The sequence below is a fragment of the Sminthopsis crassicaudata genome, chromosome 1 (genome assembly GCF_048593235.1).
Source record: "Sminthopsis crassicaudata isolate SCR6 chromosome 1, ASM4859323v1, whole genome shotgun sequence".
Lineage (NCBI taxonomy): Eukaryota > Metazoa > Chordata > Mammalia > Dasyuromorphia > Dasyuridae > Sminthopsis > Sminthopsis crassicaudata.
The window spans coordinates 406,672,383-406,695,110 of NC_133617.1; the positions used below are offsets into that span (position 1 = coordinate 406,672,383).

The 22,728-nt window shown below is 35.3% G+C and overlaps 1 protein-coding gene across 1 annotated transcript in view; it reads right to left on the bottom strand.

Moving 5' to 3' along the window:
* GALNT12 (polypeptide N-acetylgalactosaminyltransferase 12) overlaps positions 1 to 22,728 on the bottom strand; it is a 44,945-nt gene that overhangs the window by 16,703 nt on the left and 5,514 nt on the right. Inside the window, exons 2-5 of the mRNA XM_074280094.1 lie at positions 21,997 to 22,166; positions 17,022 to 17,211; positions 7,958 to 8,143; positions 4,367 to 4,484 (exon numbers count right to left, since the gene is read on the bottom strand). Coding sequence (XP_074136195.1) covers positions 4,367 to 4,484; positions 7,958 to 8,143; positions 17,022 to 17,211; positions 21,997 to 22,166 — 664 coding nt within the window. The remainder of the gene's footprint in view (positions 1 to 4,366; positions 4,485 to 7,957; positions 8,144 to 17,021; positions 17,212 to 21,996; positions 22,167 to 22,728) is intronic.

Sequence of the window (22,728 nt, forward strand, 5' to 3'; positions counted from 1 at the left end):
CCCTAATAAACTGTTAGAGAAGCTGTGAATTAGTAGAATCATTTTAGAAAATAATGTGGAATTATGCTTTTTTTAAAAATGGCTAAAATATCCATACCCTTTAAGCTAGAGATAATGTTGTGGGTATTTACCCCACAGATCAGAGGAAGTCAAAGATAGAAAGGACTCATATATTCCAAAAGATTCAATGGAGCATATTTGGGGGGCAGGAAGGGAGAAAAGAACAGAAACAAAGAAGGTACCTGCCCATTATAAAATGGCTAACAAATTATGGTCCATGAATATAACAGATTATTACTATACCAAAGTGAACAAGGACTACTGTTTATAGAACAAAGAAGTCAGAAAAACATGGAAAGATAAATATATATATGTGTGTGTTTGTATGTGTGTGTTTGTATGTGTGTGTGTGTATGTGTATACATATATATATGTATACACACACATATAAATTGATACAGGATGAAGAAGCAGGAAAACAATATACTTAAAGACAATAATAACATAAAGAGTAAGAAAAAGAAAACTGAATCCCAGATAAGTATTGAGAAAAAGTATATCTTGCCACTATCTCTGCCCCCTTTTTCTGCAGATAAGAGCTATGAGTATGAAAATTACTGTCAGAAACTGTAAGAAATCTTGCTTTTGAATCTTTTGACACATTTATTTTCATTACTTAAGTATTTTGTTGATATTAACTGTTTGGTGTTACTCAACATACAGGTTGTACAGTGAAAGCTGAACATTCCCAACACTAGATTTTCCCTTGTACCATAGAATGCATGATTCAGAAAGATAGCTTAACAAAAAGCAACATTAACTTTGGCTGATATATGCTACTATTAGCTGGAATGAACCAACTGTAGCACAGAATGAAAGCCCAGGAGTCATACAGGATGTGGAAAAGTGGTTAGCTTGTTACTTCCTGTTGAGGCGGAGCATTATAATGCAACTTCATGATTTTGCCTGAAGTATTACAAATTGTCCAAATGTAGCTTTGTATATAGAAGTTTGTTGGCTTAAGAACCTATATTACCACTAATGAAATTTAATCCCCTATTGCCTACTTTTGGCATTTCACTACTATGGGTAAGTAAGGGAAAGAAAATGTAAATAAGTTAAATGTTTCTACTTATTAAAAACCTTGGCAAAAGTTTGAAAGGGAGAAAAGAGATTGAGATCCCTTATACTAAGAATGAAGAGAAAGAAAAAAAAAAGATAGGAAGGAAGGAAGGAAGGAGGGAAGGGGAGAAGAAGGGAAGGAAAGAAGGGAAGGAGGGAAAGAAGGAAGGAGGGAAGGAGGGAAAGAAGGAAGGAGGGAAGGAGGGAAAGAAGGAAGGAGGGAAGGAAGGAAGGAAGGAGGGAAGGAAGGAAGGAAGGAAGGAAGGAAGGAAGGAAGGAAGGAAGGAAGGAAGGAAGGAAGGAAGGAGGGAGGGAGGGAGGGAGGGAGGGAGGGAGGGAGGAAGGAAGGAAGGAGGGAGGGAGGGAGGGAGGTAGAGAGGGAAGGAAGGAAGGAAGGAAGGAAGGAAGGAAGGAAGGAAGGAAGGAAGGAAGGAAGGAAGGAAGGAAGGAAGGAAGGAAGGAAGGAAGGAAGGAAGGAAGGAAGAGGGAGGGAGGGAGGGAGGGAGAGAGGGAGGGAGGGAGGGAGGGAGAGAGGAAAGGAAGGAAGGAAGGAAGGAAGGAAGGAAGGAAGGAAGGAAGGAAGGAAGGAAGGAAGGAAGGAAGGAAGGAAGGAAGGAAGGAAGGAAGGAAGGAAGGAAGGAAGGAAGGAAGGAAGGAAGGAAGACTGGAGGAAATGTAAGAATTTCATGTAACAAAGTCTAAAGTTCATCAATGTTTCTAACCAATATAATCACAGGGTATCCTAAAGTCCTATCCAAAAAATATTCATCTGGAAGAAAAAAAGAAGACTTGATAAGTAAGTACCAAATTCATGATTTACTAGGGAATAAAGAATGTGATGGGTTGTTTTAAGTAATAAATTTAAGAAGTAAGAATTTAAGAGATAGCACTTGATAGACTCCACCCAGATAATGTAGAAAGTATAAGTAGAACACAATAGGTACCTCGAATGGTTAGACCCTGAGGTAATATAATTCAGGTAATTCAGGAATGAGGTTCTGAAGGACATCAGTGATTCTGCCCAAACTGCTTTAAGATTTATGTACTGCTTTGCTCAGTTTATTAATTTAAGCCTTTCTGGATGTTGGTATATGGATTATCAGTAAAACTGAGATTTATTAGGGGGATGATGTGATTGAGATTCAGCAACAAATGATGATTGATGTAGACATCAAATGATGAGATGAGGTAAGCATCTGGCACCAACTATTGGGGTTTGACCATGTGAAGAATTCATTAAACCTGGTTTAATCTGTCTATCAAGAAAATTTATGAGGGTGTGACCATTGTGCCTGTTATAGCTACAGGCTTCACTGGGGCTCTAGCCACAGGTAAGAGTTGAGTGAAAGGTGGATGCCAAAGATGAATGAGCAGCCCTAAAAAGGGCTCCACAAGCCTTCACATCAGAACTGCTAGTCCTCTCTAAACATTCTGATGTGGCTAATGTAGTACCAGATGATGTGCTTTAGAAGAAGTACCAAATGTTGGGGTTTGGTCATATGAAAAATTCACAATGGCCATTCTCTTTTAGCAAAATATGTTTATTTAGGAGAAGAGATTATAGACAAAATGTAGAGATACAACAGACACCAGGAATGGTAAATATGAGAGTGGGAGAACACATAACAAGGAAAGGAATTTTAATAATTAACGCTGGAAAGGGCGAGTTCCCTAGTGGAATTTACAATTAGCCAGGGGAAAGGAAATACCCCCCCAAGAGCTTGGGACATGCCTTCAGCTGGCAGGATAAATCCTAAGAGGGATTTAGCACCCTAATAGAGTTAGCTATAACGAGAAGAAAGATACCGCAAGGCATGGGGGAGGTTGAGAGGAGAGAATAGTGGGAGGATGAGAGGATAGACAGCATGAAGCACGGTGAGGGGATGAGAGGAGAGGCACCGGGGTAAGGGAAAGACAGAGTGACAGAATAGACTAACCCAAAGGTGTGTAGCAGAGAAGGCAGGGGCCATAAGCAAATTTATAGGGGAAATTTTACCTCAAGGACAAGGATTTCTGAAAGGACATGGCAAGGCAAGATTGCCCACGACCCCCAAAGAAGGTGGGCCTCGGGGGTGTGACATAACTAGGATTGCTTGGCTGGACACAGCAAGTGGGGTCACCCAAAGGAGAGGGCTACTTCCACAAAGGGCAGGACTATGAGGCTAACCTAAGTCCTATCATTGCCCTTTCCTGCTTGCCCCAGGGACTAATTCCATATATGTTCCATCCCTTTCCTGCCAACTGCACCCAGCTATTGAGGGATCTCATCAATTCTACACACTCCCTGGTACATAGTGGGCATTTCATAAATGTTTGAATGACTGATTCCTGTCACTAATTAACATATACATAAACACCAGGATTTTTTTTTTTGGTTCAAACTACCTGTGATTTTATTAACATAGGGCAAGAGTCAGCAAACTCCAGTCCCTTGGCCAAATTTGGCAGAGACTTGTTTTTGTATGGTCTATGGCTAGGAATGGTTTTTATATAACCACAGTAGGATTTGGTAGCAATACTTTGCCTACCCCTGGCAGGGAATTCCTAGTACAGAAACTACTTCTAATAATATATATGAACAATTGTTCTATAATGTATATAGCTTCAGATAATTGCCTGGGGCATAATTTGCCTGTGGTCATCTAGTCATTGTTAGAAGCAACTTTCAGGTCTTCCTGACTCTGGAATGAGTCAATTCACAATCACCCTCGATCGATCTCTTTTGCTACTATTTGGTCAATTAATATTCTAGGGTTTTCTGGGTAAAGATATTAGAATGGTTTGTCATTCTCCAGCTCATTTTACAGATGAGGAAACAAGGCAAACAGGGTTAAGGGACTTGCTTAGGGTCACACAGTCTGAGGTCAGATTTGAATTCAAGAAGAGGAGTCTGCCTGACTTCAGACCCAGCACTCTATCTACTCTACCACCTAGCTGCTAATTCAGCTCCATAATCATTATGGAGCAAATTATTTTATGTTGTTGATGGAGTTACCATTTTGTAAAACTAGTGAATGTCTATACCTGGTTGAATGGAATAACCTGAGTTAAGGTCCCATACAAGTAAGAGCTAACATAAAGCTAGTAAAGGTTATATGTTTAGTTTATACATTAATACAGATGACTGTTGTTACAGAGAGCATTCTCAATACATCTTCATCAACAGTTCATGGTTTTATATTCCTGAGAGAACAGTTGAAAATTTTGCTAAAATTTAATTCAAATAGTTTATTATAACACTTACCCTAAATGAAAACTCAAGGTTTTCTCCTCCCCATACTTCCATTCCTGTATCATATGATCCAAGATATTCAAAGTACCTCTTATTCACAGCAAACAGTCCACCAGCCATGGTTGGGGACCTAGAAAATATTTCCATATTGATTCTAATATATGTAGAAAAAAAGCTACTGGAAACTTTAAGAGGTCAATTATGGCTACATCTTCAACATAGCATAAGAAGATCAAGTTCAGTTAGATTAGAAACAAAAGAAAGCTATTTCCATTTATTTGAGCTTCTCTTTGTCCTATATACAAGGACTATCAGCAGCCAAGTTTAACAGTTTCTGACTCTTCTCACAGCTATCCATTAGCCTCTATTATGAGTAGACTTATTTTTTCTGCCACATTTTAATCCAAATATAGGCTGCCCTGGATATAGAAAAATTAGATCTCTTTGAAATGGGAAAAATATATGTATAGGTACTTAATTCTTCAGGGACTTATAATATTGTTAGCATGGGTACACCTTGTACTGGCACAGATTGCATCTCTGCAGTGACTCATTGTAGATATTAAAAAAAAAAAAAAAAGGAAAAAAAACCATCACCCTACTGCTAGTCTTGGGAAGGGTCTCTACAACCTTGGTTAAGCTAGTCTTCAGATTAACAGGCATACAATTTGGTACTGGGCCTGTACTGGAAGTCATTTCCATCTAATATCACCTGTTAACATGTACATTATATAGAAATAGCCAATGAGAAATTGCAATGCAGTCCCTGTAGGAATATTTAGCAAGTCTAAGACTTGGTGGAAATATACCTAGGAAAACTATATCAATTCTCAGGTACAATCAACTTATATACAAGTTAGATTTTGAGGGGAAATTGTCTTTATTCAGTCCAATTTGGGGTTTTGACTGAAAATGAATAATCATACCCCAAAAAATTTGATTAATGCATTGATGTCACTTAGAAGGGGCAGATTCTCCAGAGGTGCCTGGATCCTGTCCTGTTTTGTTTCTCCATCAGTGAGTTGAACATATCGAAATTGGAAATATTAACAAATTTGCAGTTGACCCAAAGTTAGAAGGAAGAGCTAATAGGACAAACAATAAAATCAAGATTCAAAAATTACAAAACAGGCCAGAATGATGTCTAAACTGCCATGGCCATCAAATTTAAGAGGGACAAATTTAGTCTTGTATTTAATTTAAAAAATAATTGTATTAATAATTATTTAATAATAAAAAATAGTTTGTCAGTTCATTAAAACAAACAAAAACAAACCTGGAAATTACAATTCAGGAATACCTTAGTATAAATGAGCAATGAACAATATGACACAGCTGCTTTTAAAAAAATATGACTCACCAAATATTGGACTCCATTAATAGACTGTGGTGTTCAGACTACTGAAAGTATAACAGCCTATACTGGTCAGCCCACATCTGAAATACTGGGTTCTGTTCTAAGAACCATATTTTAGAAGGATGTTAGCAAACCAGAAGGATGTCCCCAAGAGATAACAAGAATAGTTAGAGTTCTAGAAGTCATGTCATAAGGAAAAGCTGAAGTCATAGAGAGCTTTACGAGAAGCAGGAAGGAATAATTATTATCTTCAACTAGTTAAAGAATTGTCAGTTTAACAAAAAGAACCAAATGTTCTTTTGGCATGGTTTGGTCTTGGTGAAACCTAGTCTGTCCTCTAGTCTCCCCTTGATTGATGGCTGCTTCAGTCACCTACTACCTCAAGGATTTACTTCCCATGCCTACCAGACCAGAAAGCAAGTTCAACTGGACTTAATCCTTTCACAAAATCCCTTCCCTAAGATCCCCATAGTACTGATAAGTGGTTATCTTAGTGGTCATCTACTATAACCAGGTCCACTTTCAACTAAACTTCACCTCATTCTCCACCCATCTACTTCTGAAATACTGAGGATGACCTCTCCATCCCCATCTGTTTTCCAGTTCCAGAACCATAATCTAATGAATTTTATCACTGCTACTATAAAGGGCATGCCAATCTACTTCTTCTAAGGCTTTAAGTACCTTCCTTGTGACTTTCCAAATCTAAATATCCCTCTTTGGCCTTCACTCTCACAAATGTTAGCTCTCCCTTTAGAATATAAGCTTGAAGAGGGTAGGGACTACATAAACTTTCATAGTTATACCCCAGGTACTTAACATAGTACTTGACAAACAACAAATTGTTTTTCATTCATTCATTGATGATCACCAATTTCTTTTAAAAAGGCTAGATAAATTTTGCATAGAAATCTCACATTTACAATTTATTATGGTTTACTATAATTTATAAATTATTATGATTATAATCAGTAGTTTTCTGAAACCATTTTTTCTCCCTTTCTGAATATTGAGACATAACTTCATTGACCCCAAACTTCTGGCACCTTTTCTTCTCTCTTATTCCTCAAAGATTACTAATAGGGTTGCCATAATCACTTAAAATCTTTTCTGAGTACTCTGGTAGAGCATTTGCCTAGAGACTTGAACTAATTTAAAGATGCTCCCTTTCTATAACAAGTAGAACATCTAATATTTATATAACGCTAAAGTTTTCAAGTCTGTTTGTATGTATTATCTCATCTGATCTTCACAACTATGAGATAGGTGCTAATATTACATATCTATTTTACAAATGAGGAAGTATGAACCAGAGAGATTAAGTGAATTGCCCATAATCATGTATCTTATGAGGATAAGAAGGGTCCTACCTGACTGAATCTAACACTTTTCTCCTCATATCAAGATGCCTGTAGGCTTTAATTTCCCCCTTTCTGATACTTATTTTAAATTTTTAAATTTGACAAATACTTTCTTTCCTGAAGACAGAAACACTACAGAGTCAACAAAAATCCCAATTAGGGGCGGTTACCATTCACTCCTCATACCATGGTTTAGTCACCTTATGAATTGGAGTTTACATAATTTATCAACTTGCCAGAACAAAAATTGGCTGCCTAGCCTTATAATGGGCATTCCAATAAGAACTTATGTAGTCTAAAAGAAACTCAAAAGAACACATGGTTTTCTTGACCATTATTAACTCCAATTCTGTACCTGTCTTACAAGCTCACCCAACTGAACAGAATTTAAAAGGCCTTACTTATGATTTAACTGAAGTGTCATAGGATTATAGATTCACAACTAGAAGGGATCTTATTAGGTTTCATCCATTTTTGAAACTAATAGTCCTTTTCAAGATATAATGAGCCTGATTATTTAACACACACACATAAAACACATATGCACACACAGACAAATACACACACACACACACACACACACACACACACACACACACACACACACACACACACACCACTTGGGAACAGATAACTAAACAACAGGTAGCTAGAAAGACTCCAGCAAAAAAAAAAAATTTTTTTAAGGAGGTCAATAAGAAATGTTATTTTCCTAACAGGAAAGGTCTGAGAGATCAAGACGGCAACCAACTCATGATTTTGTCATGGAGTTTCCTAGGCATACAAATATCCAAGTCCAGGCCCTGAAAATAGTCGTAGTTACAACTGTCTTGTAAAACAATGAGCATGAGAAATCTTGTAAAACAGAGATAAATGATTCCTGACCTGATGACATCAATCTTGGAACGCCTTTGTTTTTGCTCCTTTTCAGGCACTGTATGCCAAGTGAATACCAGTCTCCAGTCAAAACCTCCAATCTGTGGATCTCCTGAATTTCCCAAATACTCAAATGTGTTCCAATCAATGACATCAATCACAGGACATACAACTGCTGATTCTTCTTCATGAATCCTGAAATTAGCAGTTAGACATTTTCCCCTTAGTAAATTTGAAAATTAAAGCTCTATTTGTACTTCTATTTTGAAAGACAATTGTCCTTAATTTCAAATAAGAACATATGCTTAGATTGTACTTGTCACACTACTATGACTAAAAATGGAACTGGTTACTCTCTCAGGTGATAAATTCCCCATCTCTGTCAGTGTTGGTGCAGAAGTTTGTCAGCAATGTAGAAGATGTTGGAGATAAGCTTCCTGCCCTGGGTGGAAGTTTCGACTACATGAACCCCAAAGTCCCCTTTGAGACTAAAATATGATGAGAATATTGTCTGACTTTAGGTCCTTGCTGTAGAACATTAAAAAATTACATATTTATTCAGTCAGTTTTTAATTAAATAATAATGTATGATTAGCCATGACAGAACCTCCCAAAATGATGTTTTTTATCATTATTTTTCCTGGTTACCATCGCCTATGCTTGGTCTTTATTTGATTAGTCACTCTCCAAAGTAAATATCTGAGGTTTGATCTGAACTTAGAAGCACTGTTTGCCAAACAAATGTCTAAAGCTGTGAAAGATACAAAAGAAGTAAAAGCTATTCTGTTTTTAAGGTACTTATAGTTAAGTTGGGGAATTAGTCCATACATAAAACCACTCAAGAAAAATCAAGTCATTTCATGTCCAAACGTAAATTCAGGCTATAAAAACATAACTGACTTAAGAATTCTGAATAAGGAGAAAAGCCTTGGGAACCAACCAGACAGTCTGGAAATAATTCATGGAGAAAGTAAGTTTTGAATTGGGTTCTGAAGGAAACACAGAATTCAGTTCAACTAATACTGGAGAGCCTACTTTGTACAAAGTGCTGTTAAAGCTACCAAAAGAAGTGAGACAGAGCCTTTGCCTTAAAGAGCTTAAAATCGGAAAGGAGGGATAAAACAAGAACATAGATAACCTTTATACAGGTACAATGTGCTAATGTGCCTTGGCAAAAGAACATATCATGTATTTTCAAGGGAGGAAAAGCTGACATTTAGTTGGGAGATATAAAAGTTTCCTAAAGGTGGAACGTGAGATAAACCTTGAAAAACAAATAGAAATTTGGCAGGAGAGAATGGACAGAAGGAAAACATGATTAAAGCACAACCTAGACGGCTCAAGAAAGGACTGGATTTATTTCAGAAATAACAAATGATTCTGTTTGGCTAAAACAAATGGTATAACATTTATTGTTGTTCAATCATTCTTTACTCTTTATGATGCAATTCTGAAGTTTTCTTGGCATACATACTGGAGTGGTTTGCCATTTGCTTCTCCAGCTCATTTTATAAATTAAAAAAACTAAGAACCAGAGTTAAGTGACTTGTCCAGGGTCACACATGTAGTAAGTATCTGAGGTCAAATTTGAACTTGGGAAGATGAGCCTTTCTGACTTCAGGCCCAGTACTCTATCCACTATGAAGCCACCTAAACTGCCCCTTGTACCAGTGGTCTTCCCTTATTTAATGTAAGCTCCTTGAGGGAAGGGATTATCTTTACTTTTGTAATTTTTTTTTCTATTGTGTTCCCTGTACTCAAATGACTATATGACACATAGCAAAAACTTAATCAGTGCTTTTTTAAAAAGTCATTAATTTATTCTCCCTTCATGCTCCATTTTAAAAGAGTCAAAAGTGATAACTTATTTATCCCAGGATAATAATGATAATGCCAATTATGTCAACAACAATAGTACCTAATCTTTATATAGTGCCTTAAAGTTCACCCTCAAGGAGCTTACAATCTAATAAGAGAGACAAGATATGCATATGTGTATATATGCAAAATAAATAGGTTTTGAGGAAAATATAGTGAGTTCTGTTTGGGGCATGTTGAGTTTGAGATTCCTTCTAAATTTCTAGTTTGAGATATCCAAAAAAGTAATTCATGATGATTAACAAGAACAAGATATATAAATGTGAGAGTCCTCTTCATAGAAATGATAATTGAGCCTAGGGGAATTGACAAGATCACCAAGTAAAAGTATGTAGAAACAGAAGAGAGTCTAGGATAAATCTTTGGGTATACCTATAATTGGGCAGCTAGGTGATGCACTGTATATTGTAGGTCTGAGTCAGGAATATCTAAGTTCAAATCTAGCCTCAGTCTTACTAGCTATGTTTCTCTAGACAAGTCACTTCATCCTATCTGCCTCTGTTTCCTCATCAAAAAAAAAAAAAAAACTGGAGAAGGATATGATAAACCACTGCAATATCTTTGCCAAGAAAAAGTCAAATGGGGTCATGAAGAGTAGGACACAACTGAAAACAAGCAGACAACAACAAATACCTCTAATTAGGAGAGAAGACTGAGAAGGAGCTGTCAGAGAAGTAAAGTGCAAAAACCAACAGAGAAGTGTCACAAAAACCCAGATTGAGGAAAGTATCCAGGAGGAGAAAGGGATCATCTTTAGTGATCATAGGTCACAGAGAGATCAAGAGGGTTGAGGACTGAGATTTGAAAATCACTGGGAATTTTGAGCAATCAGATCAGAAGCTAGATTTATTAAGTGGGCATAATAGTGGGCATAATAGTGCTTTGCTTTGACTTTCTAATACTTTTATTATCTTGATTTTGTTATTAATATTCTGAAAGTCACCTATCTATTTTTTATTGATTACATTCTTATTTAGTAGAGTAAGAACAACAACAACAACAAAAAAAGGTTATTGATGATTTTTCAAGTAACCATAATTGAAAACTTCCTTACAGGGAATCAGAAAATTAAGATCATAGGATTCCCTGAATTCTGTTTAAAACTTGCTAAGCAGATTGTGTTTTATATTTCTGTTGTTGACCGATGATAAGTAAACATATGATTTAATACAAATAAAAAATACAAAAACCCCTATTGTTTAGTTCTATCAAAGTATTATTTCTGTTGTTGATATATATAGATATTTCATGGCCATCATGGAGGTCTTTATCACTTCAGGTTCAAATTGATGTAATGGTCTTTTAATTGGTCTCTTGGGCTCAACCCTCTTCTTTATAATGCTGTCCAAAAAATACTACTTTCATTATGTCTCTACCTTGTTTAAGAATTTATAATGGCTCCACTAGTGCTTATATATAGGATCATATCCAAATTTGTTCACTTGACATTCAAGGACTAGTGTCTCCCTCTGTTAAAATAGAATGCTTTATCTACCATAAAAAGATCAGTGAGAAGATCAAATGAAATTATGTATATGAAAGCACTTTGAACAGAAGTATGGAACTTTATAGTTTACAAATATATGGCATTATGCTAGGCACTTTAATATAAAGTATGACTATTGTCTTCAATGAGTTTGTGATGTAAAAGAAATAACATATACATACATACATATATAAATGTGTGTGTGTGTGTGTGTGTGTGTGTGTGTGTGTGTGTGTAGAAGGCTGTAGATAATGGGGGAACTCTGGGTAAGGTATAAGACTTCAGCTCAGAGAGAACCTGATGATAATGTCGGGTTTTGCTCCCCATCTCCCTTTGGTGCCTCATTTTTCCTGAGAAGTCAAAAAAGGGCGTGACCATCTGGACAAATCTTTGGGTATACCTATAATTCTACTTAAAGCAAGGGATACTTACAGTAAGAAGGTATTTATATATCAATAGCAGAGTGCTTATAGTTAACACTTGTACAGTGTGCTGTGGTGACATAATGGCTCTATAGTTGGCACATGCTCAGTGTGCTGTAATGATGTAACCATATTAAGGTATTTAAGGCTTGAGAAGACTTGAGACAAATGGATTCCATTTTTGACCAGCCTCCTGGGTCCCCTGCTTCATCATTCTTCCACTAAGACCAAGGATTCAGGCTGGTCCCGAGATCCTCCAGAGAGCTAGTCTGGATGTTATATTTTGGCACCCCAGCATGGGGGCTCTAGAAAGCACAGTATATTTTGGCACCCCAATTTGGGGGCTCTAGAAAGTATGCCAAATATATAGATATATGTATATATAAGTTGTTAAATAATAAAAGACTAAATAATAACCTCCACAGATTCTAGTATTTAGAAGGTCCATTGTACTTTATCTTCTATTTTGCACCATGCTTTTGATAATAATGAATTCTAATGAATAAAAACTAACAGAACATAAAAAGATAAATTTGACATTAAAAAGTAAGGTGATATGGCACTGCTGCTCTATCCATTGTGCCATCAAGTGAGCTGGATGCAATTTCAGGACAATTTGGGTTCAAATCTTACCTAAACAACTGCTATCTCTGTGATCCTAGGTAAGTCCCATTATATCTCTCAACCTCAGTTTCTTTATCTACTAAATGGGGATAATAATAACAATCACCTTAAAGAGTTGTAAAAATTACATGAACTATTTTAAGGTCCATGACAAACTTTAAAACATTGCTTGTTCACAATGACTTCCAAAGCTAAGGCAATTCTGATTCGGATAAAACTTAATAACTCACATTCCCCAATTGATAAATGGTCAAAGGATATGAACAATTTTCAGATGAAGAAATTAAAACCTTTTCTAGTCATATGAAAAAAAAATCACTCTACATCACTCTAGATTAGAGAAATGCAAATTAAGTCAGCTCTGAAATACCACTTCACACCTCTCAGATTGGCTAAGATGACAGGAAAAGGTAATGACATTGAAGGGGATGTAGGAAAACTGGAACACTAATAAATTGTTGGTGGAGTTGTAATTTGTTTCAACCAGTCTGGAGAGCACTTTGGAACTATGCCCAAAGGATTATCAAACTGTGCCATACCCTTTGATCCAGCAGTATATCTACTGGGTCTATATCCCTAAGAGGTCATAAAAAAAGAAAAGGAAAAGAACCCATATGTGCATGTTTGTATATGTGCTGCCGAAGCGAGCACCATATGTGCATGTTTGTAGCAGATATTTTATAGTGGCAAGAAATTGGAAACTGAGTGGATGCTCATCAATTGGGCAATAGCTGAATAAGTTATGGTACATGAATGTAATGGAATATTATTGTTCTATAAGAAATGATGAGCAGGCTGATTTCAGAAAGGCCTGAAGGGACTTACATGAACTGATACTAAGTGAAGTGAGTAGAACCAAGAGAACAATGTACACAGCAACAACAGAATTATGTGATGGTCGACTGTGACGGACTTGGATCTTTTCAGCATTGAGGTGACCCAGAGAAATTCCGATAAACTTGTAATGGAGAGAGTCATCTGCATCCAGAGAAGAGACTATAGAGACTGAAAGTGGATCACAATATAGTATTTTCACCTTTTTGTTGTTGTTGTTGTTTTTCTTTCTCATTTTCCCCCTTTTGATCAGATTTTTCTTGATAAATGTGGGAATATGTTTAGAAGAATTGCATCGGATTACTTGCTATCTAGAGGAGAGGGAGTTAGGGAGAGAGGGAGAAAATTTTGGAACACAAGATTTTGCAAGGGTGAATGTTGAAAACCATCTTTGCACGTTTTTTGAAAAATTACAAGTTATTATTATTTTTAAAAAAAACCTTAATGGCTCAAATCTAAGGTACTGTGGTCTAGAGTCATTACCACGATAAGTGGATGTTAGGGAAACCAATTCAGTTCCAAAGATATCCATGAAGATTTAGATTAATATTCTATAGGATTCATAGTTAATAGTACAGGACTCCCAAGAGTCATTGCCAAAACTTTCATGGAGCTTTTTCTCTACAGAGAAATCTACCTAAGGCTTCCCCTGAATTTGCTCTATTATGTCCTGATTCAGATCCAAAGCCTGATTCATGAAGGTGTCTCAGAAACAAAACATTCCCAATCTGCTATTTACTTAGTTTCTAAACTATTAATATGTCTAATTGATCTAATTCTGATGGCTTACTAGCAAATAGAGTTTTCTTTGGATATTTCATATTGAGTTAGATTCCAGAGTCAACAGCAGAATGATTTGGCTCTGAGAACCTTTCAACCAGGGTCACGGTCATTCTCAATATAATTGCATTGCCTGGCCAAAGTACTTTGATACCTATTTGATATTTTGATTCTTGGTACCTATTATTTCCTTAGTTTCCTCAAGATCTTGGGTAAATGCTGTCTTTTTCTGTAGCAAAGAAAGTTTTATTCACTTCATATCCCTACAAGTGCTGTTGTTCAACTCAGTCTCATCCATCCCTTTTGTGACCCCATTTGAGGTTTCCTTGACAAAGATAACTAGAGTGGTTTTCCATTTCCTTCTCCATCCCATTTTACAGATGAAACTGAAAACCGAATTTGTACAATGAAATGCCTGGCCCAGAGGTCACACAGCTAATAAATATCTGAGGCTGGATTTGAATTCAGGTCTTTCTGACTCCAGGTATAGTATTTTATTTATTGTGCCATCTAGTTGCCCATATGCCTACATAGCAGGCAGCTATTTTCTTCCATTTGTGAAGTAGGAAACCAATATAAAGAATTAAGATAACTTAGCTAAGATTACACAGTAAGGTAAGGGCAACATGGCCAGTGTGATTATCCTAGGACACATATTAATATGACATTGAAAAACATGGAGAGTTACTACTGGTAAGAAATGTAATCCCAATCTGGGGATCAGAACTAGGTAAAAGTACCATTGTTTTCAGTTTTCAGTGCCCAGGGCATGCAGGAACAACTAGAGATCCAGATCATCACAGTCTTTCCTTATACTTCTTGTCTAAAGCAGAGAATGGCTAGAATTTTTCCTCTACCACTGGCACTTCTCTCAGTTGCAAATTTATTATGTAAAGCAAACTAGAAAGATAATTGGACACATGTCTCATTCTAAGATGCTACTACTTATTTTAGTATTTTCCCCTATGGAAAAATAGGATCTTTTCTTTTTAAAGAGAATATAAGTAAATTCTATTTTGTTTCTTCTAGTATAAGTTCATAGTGTTTTTAAGAACAGGCTAAATTTCCCCATAAATTATAAAGCTCTTTTAATAACTCTAAGCTTCCCATGGACACAAAGTCTCATCTGTCTAATATGAACAACCTACCAATGCTGTGGTTTTGCAGTGAGACATGGAATACAATAATTTCCTCAAAATTAAAAGTAAATATGGAAAGTAAAGGAAGGTGTGAATAAACAGAATATAAATCCAATGAGAGACTTTTACAACAGTAAAAGATGTCATCAAAGAAAGCAGGGATAAGGTAAAAAAAGTGATCGATTCAACAAGCATTTGGGAAGCACCTACTATTCAACAGAAGAATGATGGCTTTGTCATGTGGGAAGTATAGGAGAAAAGGATATGCAGTTACAGAAGGAAAAAAGGAAGACCTTCAGTACTTTGAATAAATCCTCTATGGCAAATTTATGAGGGAATATGGAAAAAAGGACTATATAATAAGCAGCCATGAAATACTTATTGATGAGATTACCAGCCACTTGTGTATTTCGGTGTTAAAGGTTCTTTCCAGTCACTTGATCCTCCCAATAATTCTATGTCTTCATTTTATAAATAAGGAAAACTGAGGCTATGAAAGACTAAGTGAACTAATTCAAGATCACACAACTATTAAGTAACAAAGCCAATATCTGAATCTAGCATTTTCTAACTCTAAAATGTGCATATAAGACAATTCAAGACTGTAGACTTGGAAATTAATCAATCAAAAAACATTTTTTAGAGCTTGCTATGTGTCAGATGTGGTTTTAAGCCATGGGGATACAAATAAAGGCAAAAAGAGTCCTGTTTTCAGGGAGGTTATATTCTAATAGGGAGAATAACATGTAAATAACTAAGAATATATAAGATGTATACAGAGTACATGGGAGGGGATCTTAAAGAGGAGTAACTAAATGAAGGGGTTTTAAAAATCTTCCTGCCAGCCCTTTTCGTAGTGGCCAGAAATTGGAAATTGAATGGATTCCCATCAATTGGAGAATGGCTGAGTAAATTATGTTATATGAATGCTATGGAATATTATTAGTCTGTAAGAAATGACCAGCAGGATGAATACAGAGAGGCTGCTGCTGCTAAGTGAAATAAGCAAAACCAGATCATTATACACTTCAACAACAATACTATATGAAGATCAATTCTGATGGAAGTGGCTATCTTCAGCAATGAGAAGATCCAATTTAGTTCCAATTGATCAGTGATGAACAGAACTAACTACACCCAGTGAAAAAACACTGGGAAACGAGTATTAACTGCTTACATTTTTGTTTTCCTTCCCAGGTTATTTTCACCTTTCTAAAACTGATTTTTCTTGTGCAACAAGAGAACTATATAAATATGTACACATATATTGTATTTAAGATATGCTTTAACATGTTTAACATGTATGAGACTGCCTGCCATCTAGGAGAGGGGGGAAGGGAAAGAAGGGAAAAGTTGGAGCAGAAGTGTTTGTAAGGATCATGTTCTGTCAATAAAAAGCTATAAGTAAAAAAAAAAAATCTTCCTGCCAAAGATAGGATTTAATTAGAGACTTGAAGAAGTCACGGGATTCAGCAGACATAGGAAGTGATGGAGAATATTCCAAATAGAAGGACAGCTAGAAAAAAGTCAGAAGATGAGCTTTGTTTATGAAGAGACAACCTAAGTAAGAAAGAATTAAGAAGATAAGAAGAAAAGTAAAAGAAAGAAGGCAAGAAGAAAAGAAGGAAGAAAAAAAAAAGAAGGAAGGAGAAGAAATAAAAAGAAACTATTATAGTAGTTTGGACAAGAGGAGACTAAGGACCTGAATTAATATGAATTTAAGGAAGGCAACTGCCTGATAGGAAGAAATTCCAAGGTTCTCAAACTACTCTCAAAGGTGGTTCGAAAAACCAGTTACATCTGTATTGGTAGTGCCAAGAGCAAATCAATTAAGGAAAGAAAATAGATAGTAGTTTCTTTAAAATTATTCTTTCTTCATTTCAAATCATTTGACTAAAAGATTCTCCTACCTTTCCAACAACGGCTCTAGCCAACCATCATGACATTCACAGTGACAGTCAAGGAAAGTCAGAATCTCTCCAGTTGCCACAGAAGCTCCCAGAAGTCGAGCTCGAACTAGTCCTTCCCTTTTATTTGCCCGGATCAAACGTACTTTACGTAGACCAGACAAATGGTTTTCCAAAGGCTCCTTTAAATGTTCTAATAAGAATAAGAACAATAACAACAAAAAACTAAACAAATTACCAAATTCTAATGTAAATGGTTTCACATTTTAGAAAGATGAAAAAGTTTTCTGAATATTTTTTCCTTATTTATTATATATCACTTCCTTCCAAAAGAAATTTAAATGCTTTGCAAAACAAAATGAAAAATAACCTTAATAGTTATAATATTTCCACATACTCAGTTAAAATAAAATGCCTTAGAAAAATAAAGGATCAGAGGGTGACAGATTTAGAGTTGCAAGAGACCTTAAAGATTATGCAATTCAGCCTCTTTCACTTTACTATTAAATCTCAGATCCAAAGAGCTTGATGACTTACCCAAGTAGAATTTGAATCTAAATCCCTGGACATCAAATCTACATCCCTTTCAACTGTATCATATTGCTTCCAGCTACTTTCTGCCTTTTGAAGACAGAAAACCACATATATTATTGTCAGTAGGTGTTTTCAGTGATTTGAATTGTCTACTTTCCTCCAATACAGAATAATTAAGATGAATCTAGACCTGGAATCAGGAACATCTAAGTTCAAATTCACCTGGGCAATTGTGAGAAATTCTAGCTTCTCTGAGCCTTAAGTCACTCAGAGATTTATCTACTAAGTTGTAGATTAGATGCAATAGGAATTGGTGAAAAATATTTTTTCTATCCCAACAAAATCAGATCCTTTGATGGATATCTGGAATACCCATGATGTATATTGTTCTCCATGCCAATTTAATGTTAATGGTGTATCACGCAGGTATAAGAAAAAAAAAGCAATTTATCACCAACATTCAAAATAAATATACATTAACCTTTCTTGAAATCTGAAGTACAAATTTAGCCTCAATTTCCCCCACTTAAAAAAATGGGAATAACTCCTCAAGATGCCAAAAATTCAATGAAATTAACTTCTTATGTATAGTGAGTACTCAATAAATATTTGTTAACTGATCTTAAATAGACAATAGCAACTAGGTATGGATCTTACAGCTAATTGTAAAAGCATGTAAAAAGAATTGTAAAAAAATTATCCATAGTACATACTCATACTGTGTATTTACAATACAGTATAATAAACATTTGTATCAAACACTGTTCTAAGGGCTAAGGAAACAAATAAGAAAAATAATGACAATATATTCCTTCAAGGAGCTTACAATATAATGGGGGAAGACAACACAAAAGTAAGCTAAAACTGGGGAAGAGGAAATACCAGAGGCACCAAACACAAGGACATAATGAAGATAATAATATAGTTGAAATAAAACAGAGGAGCTGGTAATAAATGAAGGCTCTAATTATAAATATTATAATCTTTATATGTATTATTGTTGATGTCATTACAGTTTACATGTGAAGATATTGAAACTCAGGTATAGTGCTCTAATTCATTATATGTTTATGTTCACATACTAGTTGAACTACATTATAATGTTATAATTATGCATACTGATAAACCATCAGCCTGGCCAAAGTTCTAAAGGTATTAAAAAAGATGTAGATGCCAAAAAGAAAACCCCTAGCCTTTAATAGCAATTCCAGCAATATCTTCTTGATGCTTTGATAATAAACCAGAAAGGATGTCCTTTTTCATTCAAACTAAAAGCTCCAGTTCTCATTTCTAGAGCTATATGCTTATCTTAACCCTCAGATATATTGAACTGCTTTTGAGCTAAAATATACCTGTAACACCAAAACTATCCTTCCTTATTCTCTCCCATACTGCTCTGAACCTTCCACTTTCATGGGAGATTTTGAAACAAGTGTGAAATTAATCTTCAGTGACTAGTACAGTAAAGCTGTCATACCTACCTTCCCAGTTTGGAGATTCTTGCCATAGGTAACTATACTCAGTTCTGTTTCTAAGAAATTTATACCTCCTGTAACATTGTTTTTACCTACTATTATATTCCCCTGGAGCCAGTTAATGACATTAGAGAGGAATGGATAGTCTGCCAACCTGTCTTTATCTCCTTTCTTAAAACCTGCCATTAGGATATATCTGAGGCCAGATGGAACTCTGATATACAAGATAAATAGTTAAGACAGCAAGCTCTGTTTTCCTCCTCACCTGAGATTTCTGGAAGGCCTTGTAACACTGATAGAAAGTTTGCCTTATTTTACTACTTCTTCTGTTAACTTTCCTTCAAGAGTTAAAGGAATTCTGACTCATCTCATATACAAGCAGCATGATGTAACATGGGGAGCCAGGGGGCTTGGATTTGACTCTTAGATCTGACCTATATTAACTGGGTGAGCACAGGCAAGGTCTCTGAAATTCAGTTTTCTAATCTACATAATGGGGATAGTAATACTTAGAACTAACTACCTTGCTCATAAGAGTTGTTGGAAAAAAAGAAAAAATCATTGAAGCATTAAATATTTTTGCTTTTTTCTCCTTCCCTTTTTTTTCCTTTATCCTTTCTTCCTTTTTCCTTCCTTCTTCTTTTCCTTAATTTTTTCCTTCCTTTCTTTCTTAAGATTCCACCCAACCTGGAAGTTCAGTCACTAAGTCACAGGCATAACTCAGCTGTTGATAAGCAAGGAAACTTTAGACCGTTCAGCTTCCAACCTAAGCAGTTCACCCCCTCTTTAAGTAGTCCAGTGGATCTCTCTCCCCAAACCCCAATATTTTTATTAGTGCTGTACTCAATATGGAGAAGTGATCAATTTTAATCCTATTCCAGTTCAGAACTTCCAAACATAAGCAATCCACCAGCTTAGTCTCCTAATAGCAGAGACTATACATGTGTATCACACATGCCACAATACTGAATACATATAATATATAATATAATTATGACTATCTCTAATTGTAGGTCATACAATAGTGAATACTCTCTGAAAACAGTCTCAATAGAGGATTTTTGAATATTCCTTCTAACATACAATGACAAGTTTTCTCTTTGAGTAGATGGCTCTCTCCTTGGATTCCCAGGATGATTGGTCTCAGGATTCACATCACAGAATATTTTGTTCTCCCATTAAAAAACACTATATATCTAAGTGTGCTCTTTACTTTGCCTTCCAGCTTTTCTATGGAATAATCCTTTTGTGACTTATTGATGTTTCATTTTTGGTTCTATGGATCATATTTTGCATAGTGCCTAAAAGATTTATCATACATTAACTACACTGTATCTGTTTATCATTCTCTTCAAACGTATCTTGTTGTAGCCATGATAATTCAAATATCTCAGAATTCTTCTAACTCTTGAGGAAAGTCATCAAGAAAAAGAATGAAATATTGTTACTTCTCCCCATGTACAAGGATAATGGACTTCAATTTCCACTATGGAAATTGTTCCATTGTATCTGATTATAATTGCTCAACTTGAGACTGACACATGGTGAAAAAAGTTTTATCTCAGTGAATTCTTGTGTTAGCAACCAGAGCTAGGAATTTCAAATTTAACCTCTTATGACATGACTTGGCAAGGTTATGCTTCCATACCAGGTGGTACAGTGAATATATTATTGAGAATGAAATCAGAAAGATCTGACTTCAAATCTGGTCTCAGACACCGTGTCTAACCCCAGACTTAACCTCTGTTTGCCTCATTTTCCTCAACTATAAAATAGAGATAACAAAAACATCTACTTCCCAGGGATGCCATGAGAATCAAAGGAGATAATATTTGTAAAGCACTGGTACATAATAAGTGATTAATAAATGCTTGTTTCCTTCCTTTCTTTCATAATTTCTAATAACTAGTCCCTATATCCTAAAAAAAAGTATATATCTTGTAGATCAAGACTGTCAGCATTAGTCTGGGGCATCATGCCTTTTCAATCATAAGAGTGATTGTATTTGTGTAGGTACTGTATTTCTTTAAATATTCCTCCCAGTAGCATTTTCTCTTAATGTTGTAGCTGTCATAACTCAATTATTTTCAGTGCTATCCAACTCTTTATTATCTCATTTGGAATTTTCTTGTCAGAGATACTGGGGTGGTCTGTCATTTTCTTTTCCAGCTCATTTCAGAGATAAGGAAATAGAGACAAACAGAATTAAGTGATTTTCCCAAGTTCATACAGCTAGTAATTGTTTGAATCCAGGAATGTGAGTCTTACTGACTTTAGGTCTAACATCCTATCCATTATACTACCCTGGCTTCCTTTCTTCCAATAAAAAGATAATCATTAAGATAAATATGTTATGGTAGTATGTGCCTTTGAGAAAATTATAATTTACTTGAGCATAGAAATCCTGACTCACTCCTCTTTATAATGTTCATTTCTCTTTCCAATACCTCCTTTACAATGAATTGATCATTTAGTTGAACATGTTTACTAAAACAAAAAGCCTCAAAAAGCTTTACAACTTCTACCCCAAATCAAAGGCCAATATTCAAAAGTTATCTCTGCATATTTGTAAACAATTTTAATTTGACAGAAATTTTTAGATATCATTACAATGAAATTTCTACATAACTTTTGAGAAAAGTTGTCAGTCACTTCAAGTGCATACTCTGTTCATTTGATAAAGCAGAAAATGGCTTCCCCATTGTCTTTTTATTTTTTAATCAATGGTTCCAATCCAGAGATTTACGACTTCCAACTTTTAGGTTTTAGTCCTTTAGACTGACAAACAATCTTGGGCCAAAGTGACATAAAATTCCTTTCTGTTTTAAATGATGACAAAAGTCAGACCATATATTCTATGCAACACACACACATTATCCCTTTATTTATCTTTTACAACTTTTTTTGTCATTTCTGTAACAAAAAAACACTCCATCTTTAAACAAAGTTCATTCTAAAAAGTTGCTCACCTCTGTCACTGTAATCATCCACCAGGATGATTTCCTTAAGCAAAATATCTGGAGATGTCTCAAGAACACTATATACTGTTCGTAGAAGAGTTGACCATGCTTCATTATAAAAAGCTATTACAACAGATGTTTTTGGTAAATTTTCATAATCATATTTCTTCTCTCTGCACCTGCAAATTAACCAAAAAAAAAACTCATTAATTCAGACTCCACTAATTTGTAAGTTAGAAATGAAGCTGGACTGAAGGTAATTTATAAATGGTAATAGTTCACATTATAGAGCATGATGGTTTATGAATGTTTTCCTCAAAATAACTCTGGTCAGAGACAAATAGCAAAATTTTTATTATCTCCACTTAACAGATTAGAAAACCTTAGTATTTGGAGTATAGGTACTTAGAGAACACAGACATACCTCATTTTATTGTATTTTGATTAATTATGCTTTGCATATTGCTTTTTTTTTAAACTAATTCAAGTTTTGTGGCAATCTTGCATCTAGTAAGTATATTGGTGCCATTTTCCCAATGGTATGTACTTACATTATGTCTCTATTACATTTTGGTAATTCTCATGATATTTCAAACTTTTTCATTATTATTTTATCTGTTATGGTGATCTATGATTAGTGATTTTTGATGTTACTATGGTAATTGTTTTGGGGTAACATGAATTATACCCACATAAGATGGCAAAATTAATTGATAAATATTGTGTGTTCTGACTGCTCCA